The 24,834-nt window shown below is 45.5% G+C and overlaps 1 protein-coding gene across 1 annotated transcript in view; it reads left to right on the forward strand.

Moving 5' to 3' along the window:
- The window catches only part of LOC130473317 (complement component receptor 1-like protein), a 113,576-nt gene that overhangs the window by 44,316 nt on the left and 44,426 nt on the right, over positions 1–24,834 (forward strand). Inside the window, exons 5-8 of the mRNA XM_056844840.1 lie at positions 15,932–16,120; positions 16,894–17,079; positions 17,174–17,224; positions 22,815–22,844. Of these exons, the coding sequence (XP_056700818.1) occupies positions 15,932–16,120; positions 16,894–17,079; positions 17,174–17,224; positions 22,815–22,844 (456 nt within the window). The remainder of the gene's footprint in view (positions 1–15,931; positions 16,121–16,893; positions 17,080–17,173; positions 17,225–22,814; positions 22,845–24,834) is intronic.

Genomic DNA, 24,834 nt, shown 5'->3' on the forward strand with positions numbered 1-24,834 from the left:
CCAATCTATAGGTGCACGGGCTAGACAATATGATCCTTCCGTGCACTCCCCCCCTCCCTCCTGTTTTGCACACGAACCACTAGCTCTGGTTAGAGATCTGCACTTCTGAAACCCTTTTCTCCCGCCCCTGACTGGCACCCGGAACCTCCCGAGGCAACTCCTAACATGGTACAGGGGGAACAACATTTTGAAATTTCCAAGGTCCTGGACTCCAGGCTCCGGAGGGGCCAGTTGGAGTACCTGGTACACTGGAAACATTTGAATTCGAGCCATGATGAGTGGGTTGCGGCTGGACACGTAAACGCTCCGTCTTTAATCGCTGAGTTCCACCGGAACTGCCCCGACAAGCCTGGGGACCCGGGGAAGGGGCCTTTGGAGAGGCGGAATGTCAGATAGGATTTCTGGCAACACGGGCTAGACAATATGATCCTTCCGTGCACTCCTCCCCTCCCTCCTGTTTTGCACACGAACCACTAGCTCTGGTCAGAGATCTGTACTTGTATGGAGATCCGCCCGTGTAAATCTTCCATCAGATACCGGGTCTCGCTCACAATGCCAGGAACTCCACCAGCCCCACCTCTGATTGCCCTTAAGTACCCGGTACTTGACCCACTGAAGTTGTTACCAGGAGAAAGAAATCTATTCTTTCCCTTGTATTGCTGTAACCATTGTGTCCGTTCTATAAATGTAGCAAATTCCCAATGATCTGCATTCTAACCTCTTCGTCTTGCTGAAACCACTGACTTCCAGAATAAAATCTTTGAATCACTGCTCTGTCTGGATTCGAGCTTCTATTGCCTGAGACGCCGTGGGTTTACTGAAACACTGACATTAGGCGAATTTGAATAAGCAAGCCCCTGCGAAATTTATATACTGATCTTTAGAGATCCTGTGGTGGTATAGATATTCATGACCCTCATCAGAAGCACTGAGGGTCATCTTATATTTGGTAGCTAGACAGGTGTCATTAGGGCCTAAGCGTGCATTTAAATCACCTACCAGCATGAGTGAGGCCTGTGGATGGTCGAAAATTAATTCTCTTACATAATGTTCCAAAAGCCGCCAGTTTTCCTCAATCTCTACTTTTGTACTTACAGGTGGTAAATATTTATCAGGACCAGGCTTCCCTTCTCCCAGGTTACAGTAATTGCCATAGCTAACTGTTTTAGAGAGGGTTTCATTATACATTTCTCTCTCAGGGTGGTTGAAATGAGAATAGCTAGGCCACCTTTTAGCGTTCCTGGGCCCTTCCCCGGTATTGTGTTAATTTTAAAAACATTAAACCCATCCAGGACCAGATCTTTATCTGACCATGTTTCCTGCATGGCAATAATATCATAATTGCGTCTGAAGAAAGGAATGTCCAGATATTGAGACAGGCAGCGAGTCCATCTTGCCACGTTCCACGAAAGAATCTCAATATCATTGGGGGATCTCTTCTGTAGTCAATCTGCCTGCTGGATCTCTTCAAGGACTCCATCTGGATCAAGAAAGACACATCCATTTGGTACCTTAATGGGAACGATGGGGTCAGGGAGTTGATAGTTTCTTGGTTCATTTGTACGTCTAGGTATGCCTAAAAAGTATGCTGGTGGCTCCTGGGACGTGCCAACTTTGCTTTGGTGCATATCAGAACTTCCATCGTTCCATTTAAATGTTCTTGCTCTCTCACCCTTGCTTATCTTCCTGTTTTCATCCACCTGTGCTGGATATGTGATCGAAGTCAGGCCCTTATCCCCCACTGGCGTCCGTTGTTCTGGGTCCTCACAAGTTTGTGTTTGTCCTAACTTCCCTGAAGTTTGCTCTTTACAAATTCTAGTCTTTCAAGTATGCATGATTGTTCATTTGTAGGGAGGAGATCAAATTGCATCAACAGTTCCTCTTCTAGAGTATTTTCTAGGTGACAGTGCACTGGAGTATCAGGGGCAACATTGGGTTGTGCATTTCCACTGTCCCCTTGCCAAGATTGTATCGGCATACATTTGTCCGTACTTTGCAGGTCAGTGGTATCATTCCATCTAATTAGATCTGTTTGTGAGTTGACCGCCATTGGGGCGTCCCTCTTCTCTTCTCTTGACATGTGCACATTTTTCAATGGCTGAGGGCCCAGGGAGGTTGCAGTCATATTAGAAAAAACTCTAGTTGGAAAGACCCCTTTTTTCTCAAGCGCTGCTTTTGACCCCTGTATGAGTCGCGGAATATCTGAAGAGGCGAAGGTCAAAAGGACCCTTTGTGACTGATTTATGAAATTTAACGGCCTCACAGCCTTCAGGTCAATCTGATGTCTATCTAACTTAAGCAACTCACTCAGGTGTCCTTTGGCCAGATGGACCTCCTTCCAATTTGGTATGTAGCCTCTAAATGTACGGATTGTCAAGTTAATCTTATCCTTCTGGAGTACCAGCTTTGAGGGAAGATTCCCCCCAGTCTCTTCCCTACCCTTTGCACATTCCCACTTCCTATCCAGTTCTGGGCTACTCCGCTTTTCTCTTTGAGGCTCTGACTTCAAAGTTGATTGTATAGTTCGGGGGACCTTGTTTTGAGTTACTGCCACAGTAACTGGCTGGGGCTGTTCTTACTTTAGGCTTAGGTGTGGGTGGTGGGGGCCATGACTGCTGCCCCTGGATCCTCAGCTGCTGCACTTCTAGGGTGAACCATTCCACCTGGAGGCAGATCCCTTCCAGCTTATTAAAGATACACTCCACCGTCTTTGCAACCAATTCTGTCCTCCTGTTCTCCTCCCACAAAATCTGATTTAGATCATAAGGGGTCTGTTGAGAGACCGTCTGCCCTCCCTCCATATTACACTCATTCTCAGGAGTGAAATTTTCTTTCTCGCTTTCATTTGTAGTCTCAGTTACACTTTCGTTTTCAATCCTCGTAGAAAAGAAATCATCTAATTTGGCTTGCTTAGAGGACGTGTGAGAAGCTGTCATGCCCTTTCAGAAGCTTTCCTCGCCCCACTCTTTTATCCTGTTGTGCTCTTTCATTGTTGTTGGTCGTTACTACGTTCTCTGTTCTCTCCAAGGGTACGCCGGTCTCCTGAAGTTGATCACTTTGAATTAAAGAGCTTGAGGGGGCAGGGACATCTTAAGCAAGGCTAGCAAATCTATTTCTTTGTAAAGGTTCTTCTCTCTGAAGTTGTTCCTTTAACCATCTTGGAGTTCTTTAAATTTCATTTGCTTTCGAGGCAGAGAAACATTTGTCTTCTGAGAGGTATGACCACGTTTTTTCCCCATTATAAAATGTTGAGTCTGTAGTAAGCAAGGCTCTCAGTAAAACCAAATGTTTTCAAAACAAAGCTGCCTGTAGTATCACTTAATTACAGCACATCGTAGCTAAGTTCTTTTATGCTCAGGGTTTCTGGTCTCAAGGTTACTCACCTTTCTGAAGATAATTCAGAGCTAATTTGCAGCTTGAGTTATAGCTTGTCGGCAGAGTAAGTTGTCTATCTGCCTTTAGGTAGACTTAAAACACACTTAAAATATCAAAAGTTAAAACAGTCTTTTATAATGCAGTTTTAAAATGGATAAAGATAAAAAATACCTGTCAGGCTGCTATCTCGGTTTCAGTATTGTTTCTGTGTCGGTACTGTACTGTCTAGCCTCAAGGCCGACCACACATACCAAGGCCTGGGAATACTGCTCCTGGGAAAGTTGACTCTGTCTGTGTATGCTGATGTTGTATAATCTCCCGCCATTTACTGCCTTATATTATCGTTCGGCTAGTAAGACTCTCATAGCTGCCATAGTTCCCTGTATGCACTGTATTGCCTTTTTGACCAGTAAAAGCCATCTGCTTGGATTCTATATGACTCTGTGGTGATTTCTGGTTCGAAGGGTCAGGAGCTTACATTATGGCAGCTATCTATCATCTTCTTTATTGTACTACTAGTCAGGCTGGAGCCCAGGGGGGTTCGCCTGCCGCTTGGATGGGAGCTGAGAAGCTCTCCGAGTGACCTACTATCCTGGATTCCTCTCGGAAGGATCCCACCCTGTTACAGGACATAGTCGCTGAACTCTTCAGAACTACCCTAGAGGTTTGCCGCTTGAGGGGACTGGTACAGGAGCAGTGGCAATCTCTTAAAGGGACTCTCTGGATGTTGACGTCGGAGGATACTGATACTCGTTTAGATCTTCAGGACTTGGATCAATTACTGGACGATGCCCGGTTGGCAACTGAGGATTTACAAGTACTAACTGGACTTTTGGATAATCTTATTTCTCGAGAGACTCTTTCCTCTAGTTCTACCATGGCAGGAGCCCCGCCGGAGGGTTTTTCCCTGATCTCGGATGCGGCCAGCTGTCAGGCTGAAGCCAAGCGAGTCGCTATTCGCACCGCTCTTCTCCTTGTGGAATGTACAAAGGACACCCCGGTCGCCACCTTGGCTCAAGCTTTGACCTCGACTTTTGGAGCCGATGCACCTGCACTGGCGGTTCGAATACAACCCGACCCCATACTCTCACTCCTGGAAACAGAACTTTTACCGCGCATTACGGCGGAGGCTGCCCTAAGACTTGAGAACGCCAAAGTTCTTGTGGATAAGGATGCCGCCGAAGCGGCTAAGGTCGCAAGAGAGAGAGAAGCTGCTGACGCAGCCAAGGCGGCAGCAGCAAGGATTAGGGATCGGGCGAGAATGGATACGCGCCCCAAGGGCACTGTACAAGGGCTATCAGGTCTGTCTTTTTCCCCGGCGTTTGTCCCGTCGCGCGCGACCCAACGCGCACGCCGTTTGGCTGACCGACGTCTAGACTCAGGAGAGTCTGAAGACGAGGATCTTTATGGAGATAGCTCTCAATGGGCCACGAGCTTCTGGACCAGTAAACCTCATCTCACTGGTGGCCCAAGTGAGGAGGTTCACCTCTTACGAGCCCAGAATCGGGAGCTCTCCGACCGTGTTGATCAACTCCAAGAACTAATGGAACGTATGCTTCAGGATAACAGGCAATTACAACAAACCCTGATAGCCCAAGCACAGCCTGTTCCGATACCGGGTCAGGGGGTGCCCATCCAGCCACCCCAACCACCCGCTAATGTGCCTGCTCCACCCTTGCCTCCCGGAGCTCCCGTTGTTCCTCTGCCCGGACCACCCGTGCAACCGGGCCAACCTGCGCCTGGCCCTTGGAAGCAACTTAAATTGAGGACTACGTACGACGGATCTCTCGAGACTTTGCCTTGTTTCTTGCATCAAGTGGACAGTTATATGCGAGAACAAGGACAACTTTTCCCCACGGAAGATAGCCGGGTGCGTTATGTAGCTTCCCTTCTGACAGGTAAAGCAGCTGACTGGATGGTCCTCCAGTTTGACACCCGCTCTCGAGCTATTCGTTCCCTCAACAACTTCATGACTGCTCTAAGAAGGAGGTTTGAAGACCCCTTCCTGGGGGAAAGAGCCAAAACGGAACTCTTACAACTAAAACAAGGCTCTGCTACAGTTCGAGAATTTGCCGATGAATTTCAACGACTGGCAAGCAAAATTGTAGGCTGGCCCGAAACCACTCTAATTCATCATTTCAGGGAAGCCTTGCACCCTGACGTTCTGAACTGGTCATACATGCAAGGCGATCCCGATACCCTTGAAGACTGGATTCTATTGGCCGAGGAAGTGGAAAGCCGCCGACGCTTTATTTCCCTAGTCCGTCAAAAGCACAAAGAAAAAGGCACCCAAAAGCCGCAATCCAAGGCACCACCGCCCGTCCCACGAAATCCTCCACGTCCGCCCCAGGAACGTGAAGTCCGATTTCAGAGAGGTGCCTGTCTTACTTGCGGAGAAATGGGCCACTTTGCAGCTGTTTGCCCGCACCGCCATGAATTATTTCGTCCCAGCACGACGACCCGCGCCAGAGGTCGTCCACCACGCAGAGGCACCGCGGCCACCCGCAGCGCAGCTCCGGGAAGACCCACACCCTCTGCACTCCATGCCAGAGACCCAGCCTCCCTGCCTACTACCAACGACCCCGCCGGGTCTCGGATTACAAGTGCCCCATTGGGGGACAACTTTCCCTCTTCGGATGAGGAAAATCCTTGGAATTCTCTAGCCTTAAACCTGGAATCTCCCCTCGACTTGTCAAAAAACGGCTCCGGTCTGTGGTGAATGGAGCGTCTCCACAGACCTCTCAGGATCCTCCTGTTAAACCGAATGCTCCTACCAAAATCAAAGAAGTGGACTCCACCGTCTACGTGGATGCAGTTTTACAACACATTAACGGTGGCCCACAACTACCCGTCAAAGCACTAATCGACTCCGGTTGCTGTCGCACTCTCATAAGCGAAGCCACTTTTGCTGCACTCAGAGCCGAATCTAAGGCTTTACCCGCCCCCGTCCAATTTGCCCAAATGGACGGGAGCCATTTCCAGGGGGGTCCAGTTGATCACCGCACCATAGGGGTAGCAATGGGAATTGGCTCCCACTGGGAGCAAATAGACTTCACTATAGCCCCTATCCGTTTTGAAGTGGTCTTGGGTATTAACTGGATTAAAGGACATAGTCCCAGTATTAACTGGGAAACAAACACTATCTCCTTCGCCAGCCCCATGTGCAATCAGCACCGGCAGAACTTTGCACTGTTATATCCGCCCGTACCAGCATTGGCCTCCGATGTCCCAGCACTTCCAGTCCTACCTAATGTATATTGAGACTTTGCGGATGTCTTCGACCTTAAAGAATGTGATACCTTACCCCCCCACCGGGCCTCAGACTGTACAATTGAGGTGGTCAAGGACTGCACATTAACCAAAAGTAAGATTTACCCTATGAGAGCTTCCGAGCGCACTGTTCTCCGGGACTTCCTTGACAAAAACCTCGCCAGAGGGTTCATTCGCCCATCGAATGCCCCGAACTCGGCCCCCGCGTTTTTTGTCCGGAAAAAAGAGGGCGACCTTCGTTTATGCATTGACTTCAGAAAACTCAATGCGGTTACCCAAACCAACGCCTATCCTATCCCATTAATATCTGATATTTTGGGACAGTTACAGGAGGGCCGGGTATTCTCCAAGTTAGACTTGGTGGAAGCCTACTACCGAGTCCGCATCCGCGAAGGAGATGAGCACCTCACTGCCTTCTCTAGCTGTTTCGGTATGTATGAATTCCTCGTGATGCCGTTCGGATTGAAAGGGGCCCCGGGGGTCTTTATGCAACTCATCAACGAAATCCTTCATGACATGCTGTATCGCGGGGTGGTGGTTTACTTAGACGACATTCTTATTTATTCAAAAACCATGGAAGAGCATGTAACTCTAGTCCGAGAAGTTCTGCAGCGCCTGCGCGACCACCAACTCTTTGCAAAACTGGCTAAATGCGAGTTTCATCAAAGCCAGCTCACATTTTTAGGATACATAATCTCCCACCAAGGTCTTCGCATGGACCCTGTCAAAGTCCAAGCCGTTCTCGATTGGACTCCTCCCACCAACCGCAAGCAAGTGCAACAGTTTTTGGGATTTGCAAACTTTTATCGAGGATTCATTCCTAACTTCGCCCAAGTGGCCCTACCCATTACTGATCTACTAAAAACCAAAGGGAAAGCAAACACAGCTACCTTACCCTCCGCAAAAATCCTGTGGACTGATCAATGCCAAGCCGCGTTTGTGGCTCTCAAACGCCTCTTCACATCCGAACCCGTACTACAGCACCCGGACCCAAACCAAATGTTTATTGTGCAAGTCGATGCCTCCGATGTAGCTATGGGAGGGGCCCTCCTCCAGAAAGGTCCGGATGGCCTCCTTCACCCGTGCGCTTACTTTTCGAGAAAATTTGCGCACGCACAATTGAACTGGCCCATTTGGGAAAAAGAGGCAGCGGCCGTTCACCATGCCCTGACTCTATGGAGACAATTCTTAGAGGGGTCCAATATCCCCTTCGAGGTTTGGACCGATCACAAGAATCTAGCTGCCCTCACGGGGTCCCATAAACTATCAGCAAAACAACAACGTTGGGCTGAATTCTTCGCTCAGTTTCGTTTCGTCCTAAAGCATGTTCCTGGGAAACAAAACGTTCTCGCAGATGCCCTCTCCCGGTTGCCACAATACCCGGTAAAGCTCGAGAGACCAACTGACTCTCTGTTCACCCCTACGCAAAGGGGAGCCCTTCCTGTACTGGCCGTGCAAACTCGATCTCAGCAACAGCATCCCAGACCCAGTTCTCCAGCACCTCCAACCCGAGCGGCTACCCAACCGCCCTCGCAACAACAACGAACCGACGATTCCACTCCTCCAACCCCACCGGCTGCCCTACCGCCTACAATCTGCGCACCACCGCACGTAAGCACTACCCCCATAACTGGTCCTAAGACTACTATAGCCGGGGGGGGTTCCCGCCAAGGTTCCCATCTCCGAATCCTTTTTAAATACCCTTCGGAACCACTGCCTCTCTGAACGCTCCACTCACACCCTACCCCCTGGGGTAATAGAACAGGGAGGCTCATGGTACAGAGACTCTAAATTGTATGTACCCAAGGCACTTCGAAAAGACGTCTTACACTTAGCTCATGGAGTAAAAACAGCTGGACACTTTGGATTCCTAAAAACTCTCCACCTCTTGCGCAGACAATTTTGGTGGGGGGGAATGCGTTCCGACGTTGACTCTTTTATTCGCAGATCCTGACGTTGCTTCCTGGGCACACACCCTCCGTACCACTTGGCCTTGGCTCGTTAGCAATCTCGACCGAGCCAAGCGCAAATACAAAGCACAAGCTGATAAACATCGTTCCCCCGGGGGCGAACTGCGAGTGGGTAAATTGGTCTATCTTTCCACCAAAAACTTACGTTCCACCCGTCCGTGCCTTAAACTCAATGCTAAATTCATTGGCCCTTTCCCGATCACACGGGTCATAAATCCTGTCACGGTGGAATTAGCTCTCCCGAAGACCCTGAGGCGTGTGCATCCCGTTTTCCACATTAGCCTCCTGAAACCCCATACGGCCTCTCCACAATGGCATCCCGATCCGCCCCCCGAACAGCCCATTATGGTGGGGGGGGGAAGAGCACTTCGAAGTCTCCAAAATCCTTGACTCTCGTGTTCACCATGGCAACCTACAGTATTTGGTCCGTTGGAAACACTTCCCCCCTGCCTACGACGAATGGGTTCGCGCACGAGATGTCTCCGCCCCCAAACTAATCGATGCCTTTCACACTGCCTACCCGGACAGACCATCCCCCTTGCAGACTGGGAGGGGGCCTTAAGGGGAGCAGGATGTCAGGCTGCTATCTCGGTTTCAGTATTGTTTCTGTGTCGGTACTGTACTGTCTAGCCTCAAGGCCGACCACACATACCAAGGCCTGGGAATACTGCTCCTGGGAAAGTTGACTCTGTCTGTGTATGCTGATGTTGTATAATCTCCCGCCATTTACTGCCTTATATTATCGTTCGGCTAGTAAGACTCTCATAGCTGCCATAGTTCCCTGTATGCACTGTATTGCCTTTTTGACCAGTAAAAGCCATCTGCTTGGATTCTATATGACTCTGTGGTGATTTCTGGTTCGAAGGGTCAGGAGCTTACAATACCAAAATAATGCTGGAGGAGCAGGCAGCAGCTGCTGAGTCAACGCCTACCGGAACCCTGCCCCAAGACCTTGTTCACACACACTGCTAACCAGAAGTGTATCCCCCATGCAGTATAGGTGTTTCTCCTTTTTGTTACCCAGTTGTAGAAGGGATGTTGTAATCACTAGTCTGGTATGGAACTAACAGATCATGTAAGTGATGAGATGCCACAGTGACCTTTGTGGACAATAGTTCAATTATTCTGAGCCAAATGAATGGAAAACCATGTCAGTGGCATATCATGTACTGTAGTTAGATGTGCTAAAATTAGAATGTCAGCACTTTTCAATGCACTGGGGTTTTTTTGGGGGGGAATTAAGTGGCGTAAAGGGGTTAATAGCTGTATTGCTTTTAAGTAGGTGCAAAGATTAGTCCCATAAAAATCTCACACAGAGCTTTGAATTGGTTTGAATATAATGTTTAAACCTCATTTAACTCGTACTTTTTCTTCCTAATCAAATATTTCAGTTCAGCCATCTGCTATAGGGCCATACAGTTACTATGAAGTACCTCTAAATTTGTTTACTAAATGAAGTCAATTAACATGCTAGATCAGATGCTTTGGTTAGGACACCTTTTTTTCTGAGAAATTTTCCAGAAAATCCACATCTTTGATGGATGTCAAAGAAAACAAGTCTTCTTGCAGTCAGTCTTGATCCAGCTGTATTCAGCAGATTAACTGCAAGAGTCTCCAAGAATATTATTGTAAAGATCTGAGTCCATTTTTGTCTGATGTGGCTTAATGAACTCTCTAGAATTTGGTGCTACAATCAACCTTTCTTCTCCCAAAATAATCAAATCTTCCTGTGTGTCTTTATTTCCAGGTGACTGTGGCCCTCCAAAATCCTTCCCCAATGCTCAGATAAAGCAAGATGTTGGGCCAAGCTCTCCTGTTGGGACCAGGTTGATTTACACTTGCTTGCCAGGTTATGAACCTACTTCTCAAATACGACTGGTAACTGAATGCCTTGAAACTTCACAATGGTCCAAGGTTTCTGTGTCTTGTCGAGGTGAGTATCTTCTAGAATGTAGATTGAAACACCTATACAAATCCTTCTGCAATTTACTTTTTAATCTTTCTTTTACGTAGCAGTTCAAGAAGTAGCAAATATGCTACAAAATCAATAACTGTGCTAGCTGAATATGCAGAATTGCAGATTGCCCATACTAGATCAGACCAATAGTCTTCGGGGTCAAACCAGATGTTCACATTTCCACAGCTCCTCAGTATTTTTTCAAATGTAATTATCAGTCACATGTGAATTGAATTCTGATCAGGAGCTTGATGCAAGTGGGATTCAAGGCCCCCCCCCCAATTTTCCCAAACTGAAGTAGCTCCGGGGAGTAGCCATTTACCCCATTGGGGAAACATGTATGTACTGATAAGGGTACAGGTAAGTTACTGATTTGGGGAAACTTCAAGGGAGAGGCTTACCCCCTTCCTCTCCTTGTGCTGTGGTCCTGATCCATATTGGGCTACACATGTTCCTGTCATCTTTCATAAAATACTGGAAGCTGCAGAAACACACGCATCTCATTTGACCCTCAGCATATTGCAGCAGGGTTCAATCAGATTCTGCTTGTGTAGAAAGTTACAGAACCCTTGGGGATGATTACAATACTTAAGGCATGTACCCTCTTGCAGTCTCCTCAAATTATCTGCAGGACTGAATTTAGCTTTTTGGAGGTCTTCCACTTTGTGTAACGCCTGGTTTCTGTCCATGTTACCTGTACCACCTTCCCTAGTATCTGCCAAAAGATTCGTAAGAATCTTTTACAGTGCCCTGGCAGTAGTGACAAGGATAATGTATCATACTCAGTCTGGGGAGACCTGGATGCAGATTTCCACTGTGGCATGTAAAGTCATTGGTTGGTCTCTGGCTAATTTCTCTCTCTGGGCCCAGTGTTCATCGGGGCAGGGGAATAGGTACACCCTGCCAAAGTAATTGGGAGGGAAAGGGGCTGGATAAAAATAATTAAGTCAGAACTCGCAGGAAATGAGATGTCCCTTTCCATTGGTTCAAGGACATGAACGAATCATTATACAGTGGCACTTGCCTGGGGACTGACTTGTGCCCTACAGTAATATGAATTGGATCCAAACTGAATTTTCTATCAGTGGAATGGAACTTTCTCCCCCTTCCGACTGCAGCCCACTGATCTACACAAAATGCTGCTTTTGGGGGTAGGGGATCCTGAGGAATAATATGAGGGAGGGTTTGCAGTGGGAAGGAGGAGTCAGTGGAAAATGCCAGTTTAGTCTTGAGCCAAGCCAGTATGTATGCCCTAAATACTGAGATTCTTCTCGGGTGTTTGCATATTTGAATTTCTTGCATGTCAAATATATTAGACGGTAGAAGTCACTCATCAAAGGCCTTGGCTTGTATCCTGTGACATCTGCAAGCTGAACTTGAGACTTCCATGCCACCGTCTCTCCCTGCAGCTTGCTGAGCAACCTACATTTCTGTTCCAGGATGGTTGGGGTCTGGAGAGCTTAATCAGTGCCACAGAGGGCAGGTTGGGGGACTTCTGTAGAAGAAGGGGATCGGTAGATACTGCTGGAATTTGCCATTGTGTCTTGAGAAATGGCATACAAGATACAAGCTGTATTCTGTGTTCTCGTACTGCTACTTTTTATGAAATAATAAGGTAATGTCCTAATCGTTGTCTTAGGAAAACGGTGTCCTATTCCCGATATAGAGGATGGCAGTATAGTAGAAGACAGCGACCTTCGGCTCGGTGCTCAAATAACCTTTATATGCAATAAAGGGTGAGCTGTAGATTGCCTGCCAGATCAGTTTAAATGAGTGTAAGACTGGATTATTTGCTCAGCCTCTATGTAGAGCTTGGAAGCTTATGAAGTCTCACCGCAAGACTGGTAGGAATTAAATGCAAGGTTTTGTCTCACATCCCTCTGTAAAGGTAGGAGTCTTGTATATACTGGCCAAGTTATTATTGCAACAAAGTGTGCCTCCCAAACATGAGGGCTCCTCAAAGTAGGAAGCAGGCTCTTTGACACTTTTCTCAATCTCATTATTTCATAGAATTGGAAAGGACCACCAGGGTAATGTAGTCCAACTCTCTGCACAATGCAGGAAATTCAGAACTACTTCCCTCCCACATCCCCAGTGATATCTTTAATTGAAAGCCTGACTGAGCTTTATATCCCTGTGTTTAGTACAGACCTCAGTGTGGGCCCTTTTATGACCCACTGTATCCTTACTGCCATGCATACATGTGTGTGTATGCTCATTACTTTTTCAGTCAAGACACTTCTCACACAGCAGGGATGAGATGTGGAGTCATGTGATGAGACCAACAGTTTCTGTGGTGTGTGCTTTGGGCTGTCCATTGGCACATGCTACTTAATGAGTTAATATGTATTAGCTATGGATGTGAGAACTCACCATTTGTTTGGAAAATGTGTATGCCTTCATCACCCTCTAGCCACAAAAGATGGGCACTAAATGGGTTATTTGGTGGTTCTTCAGGCTGCCAGATGATTTTATGTTAATGGGGGAAGGGATACCATTATGCTGGGTCCAGAAATCTTTGTCAGCTAGTGTGCTGGTTGCAGGCTAGTCTCATTTGCAGTCAAAAGACCATTTCTGTTAGGGGATAATGTAGGGCATCAACCCTGCTAGCATATAGTGAGTAGACATGAATCTTTATTTTACACTTTATAGGGCTTGTATTGTGACGTCCTTTATTATTAACGCAATATATTATCTTCTGACACATGGTCAGTCTGGTGTTGCTTTCTTTGGAAGCTTCGTGAATTTTTTTATAGTGTAACTGTATTCTCAACTCTGATTTGTGGCCTGTGGTCATATTTGTATTCTTCTTGAGCTGAGTAGAAAATATGAGAGAATAAATATTAAATAAGTAATTTTCTGTGGGGGCAGAGCTGAGGGTAAGTATCTTGCTTAAGGTCATCTAGATAAAAATTGGGGATTTCCCTTGTTCACAGATGATTCTGTTGACCAGTAGGCTGACCAACTTTCAGCAGTACAATATGGGTTGTTCTTGCTCATGGGTACACAGTTACTGGCTAGTGCCTGTGACCTCATTGGTAAATAAACACTCTGTCCTCTCCCTGCATCCTTCCCGTTTTGAAACTTAGTTTTAAAATCTGTTCTTTAATTGTTTTTCAAAATGTTGTCTTGCATCTCAGTAAGGCCTTGAGGTGAAGGGGGCCAAATCTCTCCTGAGTCCATGGACACATTCTATTGCCACGGTATCCTAATGGGTACAAAGGAAAAGTCAGCGTGCTGCAACAGTTGTCACCACGAAAGATAAACTATCCATGTTTCCATCACACTTTGTCTTAGTGTGTCAGTCTTAGACAACTGAAAGCATACTGTGAACCCATGTCGTCCTGCTTTATTGTTTCTTGTTGTGTTTTTTAATGGCAATTCCAAGGACAGAAGCAGGTATTTCCAGGCAAGCAACCATTTCATCTCGAACTGAGAAGGTCCGTTGAAAGCTTTGAGAATACAGCTTCTAGCATATGAAGGTTTAAAGCCTCAGTAGCAAAATGTTTTGTGGTAGCTTGGGTTTTCCTCATCTTTGTCAGTAATCTTGTATGACCAATGACCTCGACAGCCAGCCTCCACCTCCTGAGAAAATATTCTGTATTTTCCCATTGGGCCATGTGCTCTAATATGTAAAACTCTTTTCCTTTTAGATACAGACCAATCGGGCAAAATGGAGCTCGGTGTGTGTTGAGAGGTGGCGGCGTTGGTTGGGATCGTAATCCACCGCATTGCCAACGTAAGATCTGTTCATTAAAGTCTTTCTTGAAGTATTTCAGTGTGACTGTCATGTTGCAGAGGCCTTGGCAAAGAACCCCAGTGCCTAAAACATTGCAGGGGTGCCCAATGCTCGGGGAGACATCACTTCAAATCTCCGTATATTGTCTCTGTCTTCTCTCCTTCGCCTTTCCCTAACCTGACATTCATTGCTGATTAGGTCTGATGAACCCACCACAATAGTTGTCACCCAGCTGATAACTTGCTGTCTCTCCAAAGGCAGGAAAATGCAGTGGCATGAGAGACACTTTGTCATCTGTGCTTGGAAAATCACACAGGATGGGAAGACTGCATCCGAGGTGGTGGGAAGCAGTTAAGATTTGTGTGAGAGGAGAGGAAAACCTGAGTTGATGACTGAAGTCCTGCCAAAAGGATACTCTTCACCAGTATCCTATTTCTTCAGCCTCCTTAAATGTTTCTGTGTGTCCTATCTAGGATTAGGAAGTATTTGTAGAGGTGTACTTCACAATCTAAATACTTGTAAGAGGCATGCTAATTCTGCTCCTTTATCATTATTAGCAGAAGAGCTCCATAAACAATAAAACAGTGTTTAGTACGTGTTAGCTGGAATTTATTTCTAGGCTGCTCCATCTGGCATTACGTTGTTTTGCCTAATCCAGTATTTCGAATGGTAGACTCACTTTTTCAACTGAAGGGATGGATTAAACCAGAAATAGCTTCCATATTATTACAAAGGGGTTTGAGGTTTGTGACAGATCACCCTGGTTTAATCTTTCTGCATCCTTTCCATCTGTCCTTTGCTCACTTCAAAGCACTGCACTGAAGATGGGTTAGGGCAGGATGTTTGGGAGAATGAATCGGGTGGCAATTACTTCCTTTGATTACTGTATACCTGCTAAGAAGGCACCAGCCTTAAGGTAGAAAGCAGTACCTGCTAGATCTTTTTATGCAACTTTAAAATGTTTCTCCTCGCATAATTGTGAGGTCTAAAATATATACATTGCAAGTAAAGTTACCAGCATTCTACCAGAACCACTTTACTCTGGACTAGGAAATTGTGCTGTCTAGTATAAACATGGCTATGAAAACATTTTTATCATATTAGCATCTGTTTAAGAATAACTGCCTTTGTTAGACCATCTTTAGAAGCTATTGTTGGGAGGATAACCTGCTTCCCAGACTATTTCTGCTCTTGTGCTTAGAAGGCATTGGAAAGAAGTCAGCTCCTTGAGCTATTATAATGTAGTAGTTAGCATATAAGACATGGCTTTGGGAGATCTGGATTCAAATCCCCTGTCTGCTGTGAAACTTGCTGAATGACTTGCCACTCGTGTACTCCCAGCCAAACCAACTTAGCAGGATTGTTGAGGATGAAATGAAATAGGGAAAACGACATGTTGTTCTAATTTAAGCTCTTCAGAATAAGGGAGTGATAGAAATATTGAATAGATTGGTTTATCTAGAAGAAAGTTCACTTCTCTTCCAGTATGGTGTCAGAAGTTGTACCTGCTTGACTACTTAAACCAACTAGCTGTTTGTAAATGAAAACGACATCAGCCCAAATACAGTGTTGTACTTCTGCAACTACACTCCTTAAACAAAAGGTCACTGATCTCCCCAGGTATTCCTTGCTACCCCCCTCCTACAATTGCCCATGGGACCCATGATGGGCAGGAAGACTATGCATATAGCTCAGTGGTAACATACAGATGTGCCAAACCATTCTCTCTGATTGGAAGCAAGACTCTTGTGTGTGTATCTGACCGAGACCTGAATGGAAAGTGGAGTAAACCTGCACCTGAATGTAAAGGTGATGGAGATGCATGTTTATACCTTTCTCGCTATACACTAATTGTTTTTCCTGTACGTAACTGCTGGGGGGGATTTGGGAATACCTGATAACAGTGCAGTCCCCCAAGCACTGATCTGCTGAGCAAGTTCCTTTCATTTCAGTGTTGCTTGTGTGAGAGATTCAGTAGAAGTCGTGCAGTAACAGTGCTAAGGGGGAAGAGCATTGTCTTTGTATATGCCTTGCTAAAATTAGTTGGTGGGGGGGAGCGCTTGAGCATAGGCATGATGGAGCTTAACTTTATGGTGATGGCATTGTCACACTGCTTTCAGTGAAACCTGTCTTTGACAAATTTGATCCATTTATTCCTATGAGACTTAATATAACTTTTAGTTAGCTGAATTGGAACCGCATGCTGAAAGAAAGCCACGATTGTAAGAATAATCAGAATGATTGATTTTACTGGATTTTATTTCCACATAAACAAGCTTGAGATCACAGACCAGGCCTTGATCCTTAATATTGTATCTTGCAGTCACATTTTTGAACTCCCTCAGGGATGCAGCTTACCTTTTTGACAAAGTTATGTATTAGCTGTCTGTTGGTCTTTTAACTGAAAGTAGAATAGCTCTTGCATTCCATTTTCACTTTTTTTTTTGCAAGGAAAATGGCAAGCATATATGCTATTTAAGTGAGGGAGGTGGTTCTTGATGGCTTTCACCTGGCAGAATTGGCCCCCAGTTTCTTCTTTGGTCCACATATTTTCTTACTTAATGCTGCTCTTCTCTTTCCAGAGGTGAATTGTCGTACACCTGAAGTCTCAAATGGAGTAATGCAAACTTCATATCAGCCTTCATACACATATCAGGACAAAATAGCATTTGGCTGTGTTCAAGGATACAGACTAAAGGGGAACACAGGCTTAATTACATGTGGAGCTGATAGTACATGGCAACCTCGCCTTCCAGAATGTATCCCGGGTAAATAATTTATATCTTTTGAACAGTGTTTAATTCTGAGTATCATAAATGTAGTAGTAAACCATCCATTTTCTCCCCTCCCCTCATTGGCCAGGTACTCCTCCAACTACTTCTACAGGAGATGTAGAAGGTGGCACTTCAACAGGTGAGCTATATCATGATTAGATTAAAGCACTGAGTTTTGGATGCATGTTTCTATCTTGGAATGAGCTGCTGAGTGTTTCATAAACTCATACATATTCTATTACCGCAATCTGCCCTTACTTGTGTTCTAGCTAGTATGGAGCCAGAGATCCAAAGGCCTACTTTAGGTGTAGCCAATGGCTTGGGCTGCAAGTGAGATCTTTCCTTTTAATAGCAGACCACCATGACATATGCCAAACTGCATATGAAACGCTACTTGGTTTTGAAAGAAGTTTGCCATCTTACCAGGCAGTCTGCTTAAGAAACGGGTCTGGTGCATGGAACATCTTGTATTGTCCAGATTCAAGTCACTTAAGATTATTCAAGACAGATTAATAATTCTTCAGTAACATTAATTGCAGTGAAATGAAGTGCAAAAACGGATTTGTCACATTTTCCTAGTATATTTTTGTGAGTATAGGTTTCAGCTGCTATGCATAAGGAAGCATTTTTCTTGATTCAGTAATACGTAATATGATCTTTTGATCTTTTGTATATGTAGCACCTTTAATATGAGATCATTGCGTGTTTTCCTTGCCAGCAAACTCATCCTTGTTATGTTTGAAGATGTTTCTTTTAATGTAAAGGTTTGCAGATTGGGAAATGTGCATGCAAGGGCTAGTAAAATGTCAGAAGTGAGAGTCAGGCCTGAGAGGAATTTTCAAGGAAGTCGGGCCTTCCTGCCAAGCATAACTGTCTGTACCTCCCATCACTTTCAGAAGCAGAATAAAATGTGTAAAATAAGCAAATATATTCACTAATATATTCACTATAGGTCAGTTTGCATAGGTGATGCTTACTTTGGTTTATTTTAGGCTGAAATTATAATTGATTGTAATTTTGTGATGGCTTTATAGACTTTCTCAACTCTGTAGTACTGTATAAGTATCTTTGCTTCATTTGGTGTCAGTATTGACCCAAAAGCTGGTCAGGTTAAAAGCATCCATTGGTAAACCAAAGGTTTATATCAAAATATATAGTGCAGCTGCTTAAATGTATGAAGTAAGCAAGCTTACATAACAAATGTGGTGATTCAAAAGTACTAAAGTTCCCACATGTTGTTTCAAGGATAGTCCTCAGACAGCTGTTTGTGTGAATTTGCCATTAATAGTGCCCTGTTTAGGCTTTTCAGACACGTGCATTTTGAAAGAACGCAATGCATTACAGCCAGCATGTGAAAGTCGGTACCCATCTCTTGTTATACAAGACCAACTGTACGATCACCAGTTGGGTCAACAGTAAACCCAATGGAAGAGACCACTAAAACTGAAATTGGTAAAACAGTTCCTATGATCTCCTATTATGTTTTTGTATGTGTCTGGTACTTAAAGTTCAGCTCCCCTAGCACACTTCTGTCATTCCATGTAATGTGGTACACGTACATATTCAAGGCCATTCTTTTAAGAGAAATAGGATTGTTTATTTAGGGCATTTTTGTGCCACCTCTTCAGAATCTTGCTGGAGGCTTATAATTAAAACAATGTAACAAAAAGCCATTGAACAGAAGCAAACTATTTAAAAAGCTAGTAAGATACAACCCCTAATGAAAAGCCTGGGTAAAGAAGATGTGTTTCGGCCTGGTGTCAAGAAAGTAAAGTAGGTGCTAGGTGATCCTCGGGGGAGGGTGTTCCAAAGGCTAGGTGCCACTACAGAAAATGCCCTGTCTCTAGTCACCACCCACCTCACCCCTGAAGGGAGGACACATAGCAGGTCTTGAGAGGCAGATCTTAACTGGTTGGCTGGATAGTACAGGAAGAGACAGACCTTCAGGTACGCTGGCCTGAGCCACAAAGGAACCAGCACTTTGAATGGTCCCTGGAAACGGATGGGTAACCAGTGCTGATCTTTCGGCGCAGGTTACATACAATTTAATAGACTTCAGTCTTAGAAATAGATGGGTATTATCTTGCTCTTAGTAACTTCTGTAATCCATTTTTCACAGTGTGAAAAAATATTTAATTTGTGTCCAGTTTATTGATTCATACTAAATTTAGCTCCTGGAGAGTTAAAGTTAGAGTCTATTAAGCAAACTCTCTGAGAGACTTACCTCTTGCAGCACAATGAAATAGTATAGGTCAGGTGTCAGATCTTTTTCCACAGAACAATCAGAAAACTTGTTTGCGACAGTGATTTTATTTAAAATAAAGAATTACCTTTAGGTAAGAATTTGACAAATATAAACAAATACAGATGAATCCTACAAATCCAGTAAAAATTAATGTGATAAAAATCAAATCTCCTGACATTTCTTAAACTTAGCTAAATGCATAATTTTTACAATTCTGTAAGATGAAGGCAAGTAGGGTTTTAAGCTGATCGACACAATCTATGTAGAAATGGGTAGCCCAGCGTACAGGATATGGTCACCCAATATAAAGTCTCCTTTGACTGGAAGCCACCAGCAGAAAGCCTGATTAGACCCTTAATGTGACTTTTTTTTGTAGAGAAGCTGACAGGAAAAGAAATCTCTCTTAACACATTATTGTCCTCTAAATAAAATGATTCTGCGTGAGAAAGGTGGACTATAAAGTAAAATAACTATTGCTGTGCTGGGGGGAAAAATGACAGAGTAGGCAAATTTGTTACTGCCAATGATAAATATTTTTCAGCCCATTTAAACAGAAGGGGAGTTTATTCCAGCTTTGTGAAATAAAATATATAAGTTGATGACCATGTTAGGGACAAAGGAGGACAATAAAAGATTGGGGCTGCCTTCTCCCCACCCCAACATGGCAGTGTTTCAAGGCCTATGTGAGAAGCTTCCTGCTCATTTAGCTTTGAATCTCATCAGTATGGTGATATAGCACAGTTGTCCTCATGGGTTGAAATGGTACGCCATAGGAAATGAGTGTATGACTTTCTTTCCATATGTTTATATGGGAGCATTTGGGAAAAACTAGGACTTAGATAACAAATTTACTGCATTTATATCTGTATTGTTGAGACTGAAGGTAGATCAGGGTTATAAGGACAGTGCAAAAAAGCCCAGTATAATATGTACAATGAAACTGGGGTATATAATTAAAATGAAATAAAAATAATACAACCTGTAGCCTAGATTTCATAATTAAGTAAAAATTAAAGGGTAATTAGATAATGTACCCAACAGAATAATACAGTATGAAGATGGGAGTAAAAAGAGCCAACAGACTTTCATTAGCCGTTAATTCCAACCATTACCTTTATAAAGAGTGTTCTCCTGGACAGTTCTGTATTACCAGGCCCCTATTCTCTTTCTGAAAGTGCATTCCTTAGCAACTCAATTGTACACATTTTGTGAAACAATAGAAATGTGGGAGCTTTTCTGATGTTGTAGGGCAGGCCATTCTGCCAGGTGGGCTCCTCGTGGCTCACTCTCCTCCCCATCTAAACTGTAAGCTATTGGGAGCTAGAGCTGCCAGAAAAGATGCATAGTAAGAAGTAGGGAGAAAGGAGTGGGTTTGTGGAAGCCCTATGACAGTGGTCGGCAAACTCATTAGTCAACAGAGCCAAATATCAACAGTACAACGATTGAGATTTCTTTTGAGAGCCAAAATGCCTTTTAACAACCATTTTGCCGCTTGGATTTGCCGCTCTCTAGATGCACATTTTCCTCATCTGCATTCTCAAAACTCTGCAGGGGGGCTTATTGTTGAGTTTTGAGAATCTGGATGGGGAAAATGTGCATCTGAGTGGCAAATCCAAGGCAAAACCTCCCATTCATAAATGGCCAATAACCCCCCACGCAGAGTTTTGAGAATCTGGGTCTTTTGCCTCACCTACCTGCCCGGTCCCTTTAACCGGAGATGCCGGGGGGTTGAACCTGGGACCTTCTGCGCGCCAAGCAGAGGCTCTGCCGCTGAGCCATGGCCCCTCCCCATGGCCCTCCAGGGTCTCAGGGGGTGGTCTTTCCCATCACCTGCTTGCCCGGTCCCTTTAACTGGAACAGCTATGGGTTGAAGCTGGTGCCTCCCGCTGCCTGGTCAAACGCGTCCCGCTGGAGCACTACCCAGGCCGGCGGGCTGCCGCGTGAACTCCGCTGAAACTTGGAGCTGGGCTGGGCGCACGGACCCCCCTTGCCCCCCGGGGCTCTTGGCGCTGCTCCAGCGCCGCCCAGCCCCTACTTCCTGCGCCGCTTGGCTAAATTTAGACGGGGGGCGCCGCCAAGGGGCCTGGCCAGCGCCCATTCCAGCCTGGCCGGCGGCCGTGCACTCTGGCGCATCCCCGCCGGCACTGCCCTCCTGTTCTCAGCCCAGCGGTTCCGGGGCTCACCGGGCTTGCTGTAGTAGGAGAAGAGTTGGTGAGTAGGAGTTGAGCGGCTCTAGAGTGAGCAATATGAAGAGGCATTTACTGGAGCTTTTGTCTGGATATATCACACGGGGCCTAAATATTAAAAAAAAATGTTCGGCCCTTTCAACTTCTAGTGCTTGTGGGTAGCCCAAACCCTTGATGACTGCTTGATCTAATACAGGGGTGTCCAAACTTTTTTCAAAGAGGGCCAGATTCGATGAAGTGAACATGCGGGAGGGCCGACCATTTTGCCTGACATCCTTTGAACTATTAAAATTAAATGCAAATTAACTATTTTATGCAAAGTTTGTTGCAAACGGCATATTTTTCATTTCGTCACATGGATGACAAATCTAAACAGGTGTTAAATCACTCTGCCTTTCATATCTGAAGGCCAGATGGGAAAAAAATCCAGGAAGCTGAAATATATGTCAGGAACATTGTAAAGTACATTACATATTATTGGTAATAAAGGTTGTCTGTCAACTTTTAAGTTCAAAAAATATGAACAGGAACATAACACCAGGTATACATGTTGTGTCTAAATATATTTATACCTGATTTAGACCAACTGCCAATATCACTTCTGGGGTAGACTCTGTCCTGGCCGCAGCAGGAGCCCTGGTCGGTCTTGGCAGATCTGCAACTGGGCAATTACTGGAACCCACCTCTCGACGCTTGCAGGCCTTGCCTAGCCCTCGTTTCTGGCACTGGAGATTGTAGTAGACAGTAACCGCATGTGTGTGTGTGTGTACAGTTTCCCATGCAACCGGAAGGACTGGCGTTTGTAATACTGTGCAGCCTCCCCCTGTTGGGTCAGCCTCTGGCCAGCTGCTCTCCCTTTGGAGCACCAAGAGGATGGGCTCCGCGCCGGGCTCCCGGAACGCGTGGGCTGTGGCAGGGAGGGGCCTCCCAGCCACCAGCTGGCTGGCAGCCTCCGCCGGGCTCCCGGGGCACGTGGGCTCTGTACCAGGCTCCCAGGGCACTTGCGCTCCGCGGCGCCTGAGTGCAGTGAAATTCCGGGCGGAGGGAGGAGGAAAAGCGAGAGAGAGAAAGCGGAGGGAGGTTTGATGAGAGAAAGAGCGAGCGGGGGGTGCACGCGGCTCGGACGGCCTCCTTCCCCCCCTCTGCCTCCTCATGAGGAGCAGCCGCTTAAAAACAACAACAATAAATTAAAAATAAACTCTCCCCTCAGAAACACCTTCTACGTTTCAGTACTTGAAATGCCACTATCTTTATGCTTTTTTGCCACTTTCAAATGTTTACTCTCTGTTTCCCCACAGGATCCAACGTATCTGTTCCAGTTGTCGTTGGTAAGTCATTAGGGTAAAATACTTCAATATTTTACTTTGATAGAAATATGATATGGGACAAGTAAGTCTCTCTGCCTTTTGACCCTAAGATTTCCTGCTCAAGAAAACTCAATCTCGGACAATATTTCTTAGCATGTAGTAGAGCAAATCTCATGTGGAACAAAGTCAGTGTACTTTGATTGCTTGACAAATTTACAGGTTTCATATGGTTCACCCAGCTTAGTGGACACAGAATAGGTAATAGGCTGCTTTCCTATGCAGCACAGTTCCCTTGTGGGCCAGCAACCTGGAAATATCTGCTACATCTTACGAGGCAAAATATTTGATATTCAGTTTAAAACTGGAAACCAGAAAGTGGTGGTCAAGCATCCCAAGCACACTCCTCATTCCTAGCTCTGTTTTTGTTCCTGGGATATAGCTCAGGAGCAAGTGGAACCTTTTGTTTTTCTTTTCAGTTTTCACCAGTTACCTTTCTTGTTTAGGCTTGGATTAGATTCAAGCTTTGTTTAGGGTCTTGACTCAAAAGCTGCTGTTGGGAAAACATTTCATTCTGTGCTGATGCATTAACAGGGAGGGTCTGTTCCTAAACAGAAAAACTGTTAATTGTTTCACCTTGTAAGTTATGATAATGTTTATCACTAGGGGTTTTTTCCTTCCCTTTAAGGAGCTGTGGTTGGTGTTATAGCTGTGGTTGCGATCATTGTTGGTGCTCTGGCATACAGAGCTCGCCTTAAAAGACAGGGGTGAGTCAGCCAAAGATTCCTTATAGCCTTTTTGTGGCTCTGTGAGCAAGCATATGCTTCTGGGCTGCTTTGTACCTACTTTCCCATATAATTGTGCTTGCTGTCCAGAAAGGCAGTGTTGCATCCTGAACAACCATACTGATCTGCAGTACAATAGACAGAAAGCAACTAAAGCACCGTTATTTGTCTAGAATGCCTAACCCTGCTGCTTTTTATCTAGTGCTTAACACTGCCATTCTGTAATGATGGAAATTGTTCATCATTTACACTTTGCTGTTCATTGCAATACTGCCCCGTGAACGCACCAGCAACTTGCCTCGCTATTTATACGTGTCGAGTACACAAGCATCCAAAACAAAATAAAGTTTCTGTTCCCACTGCGCCGCCTTTCTCTTTTTTTAAATAAAGTTCGCATGATTTCTGTTCCCACTGCGCCGCATTGTGACGCTTAAAGGGCTAAAGACCTTCCTGGGACAAGCCCCACTGTGAGCAACAAAGGGAGGTGGGGAAAGGAAGGAAGGGGACCGGCCGCCCAGGGGAAACTGCAGCGGGGCGTGCCCCGATCCCAGCCTAGGTGCCTTTGCTCGCGAGGAAGCCCCAGCCGGGATCGCCTCCCTCCCGTCCCTCCCCCGTTTGCACGCCTGCGATCCCTTCCCCTTCCCCTCCCCCGCCGGCCCTCAATGTCTGGCCCCTTCCCGCTGATGCTCGCAGGTGCTATCCCTTTCCTTCCTAGTTCAGCTCCGCCCAGCTCCGCATCGTTCTCCCGCCAGCCTCTTTCTCCCCAGTCGCCAAAACGGTCCCTCCTCCTCCAGCCCCCCCAGCCCCCCTCCTTGCAAGACGTTCCTGCAACGACCTGTTGCATGTTCGCATTTCTAAGCTCCGCGTGAGGAAAACGCTTCATTTTAATAATTCGCCGTATAAGCGGGTCCTTTTAATGCGGAGAAATTCTCCTGTGAAGACATCTCTGAAATCCTTCGCTTGAGATGAAGTGCGAACATGCAAGGAAACCCCGCATAAATTGGAGCGGCAAACGTCCAGTGCGGACATGGCCCTGATACTGGTTTGGAAATGTTCCATGTGTAGTAAAAAATCTGGTACTGAAGTCTCTAAAATCTCTAATACTATCAAAGTGGGGCACAAACATGAATTGTGCCCCAGTCCACAGATGTCAGTGGCCTTTCAGACCCAACCATGAAATCAATTCCTTGAGTATAGTCTTAGAACTCAGGAAAATTCTTCAGGACTGA

Source organism: Euleptes europaea, chromosome 2 (assembly GCF_029931775.1).
Source record: "Euleptes europaea isolate rEulEur1 chromosome 2, rEulEur1.hap1, whole genome shotgun sequence".
Taxonomy (NCBI): domain Eukaryota; kingdom Metazoa; phylum Chordata; class Lepidosauria; order Squamata; family Sphaerodactylidae; genus Euleptes; species Euleptes europaea.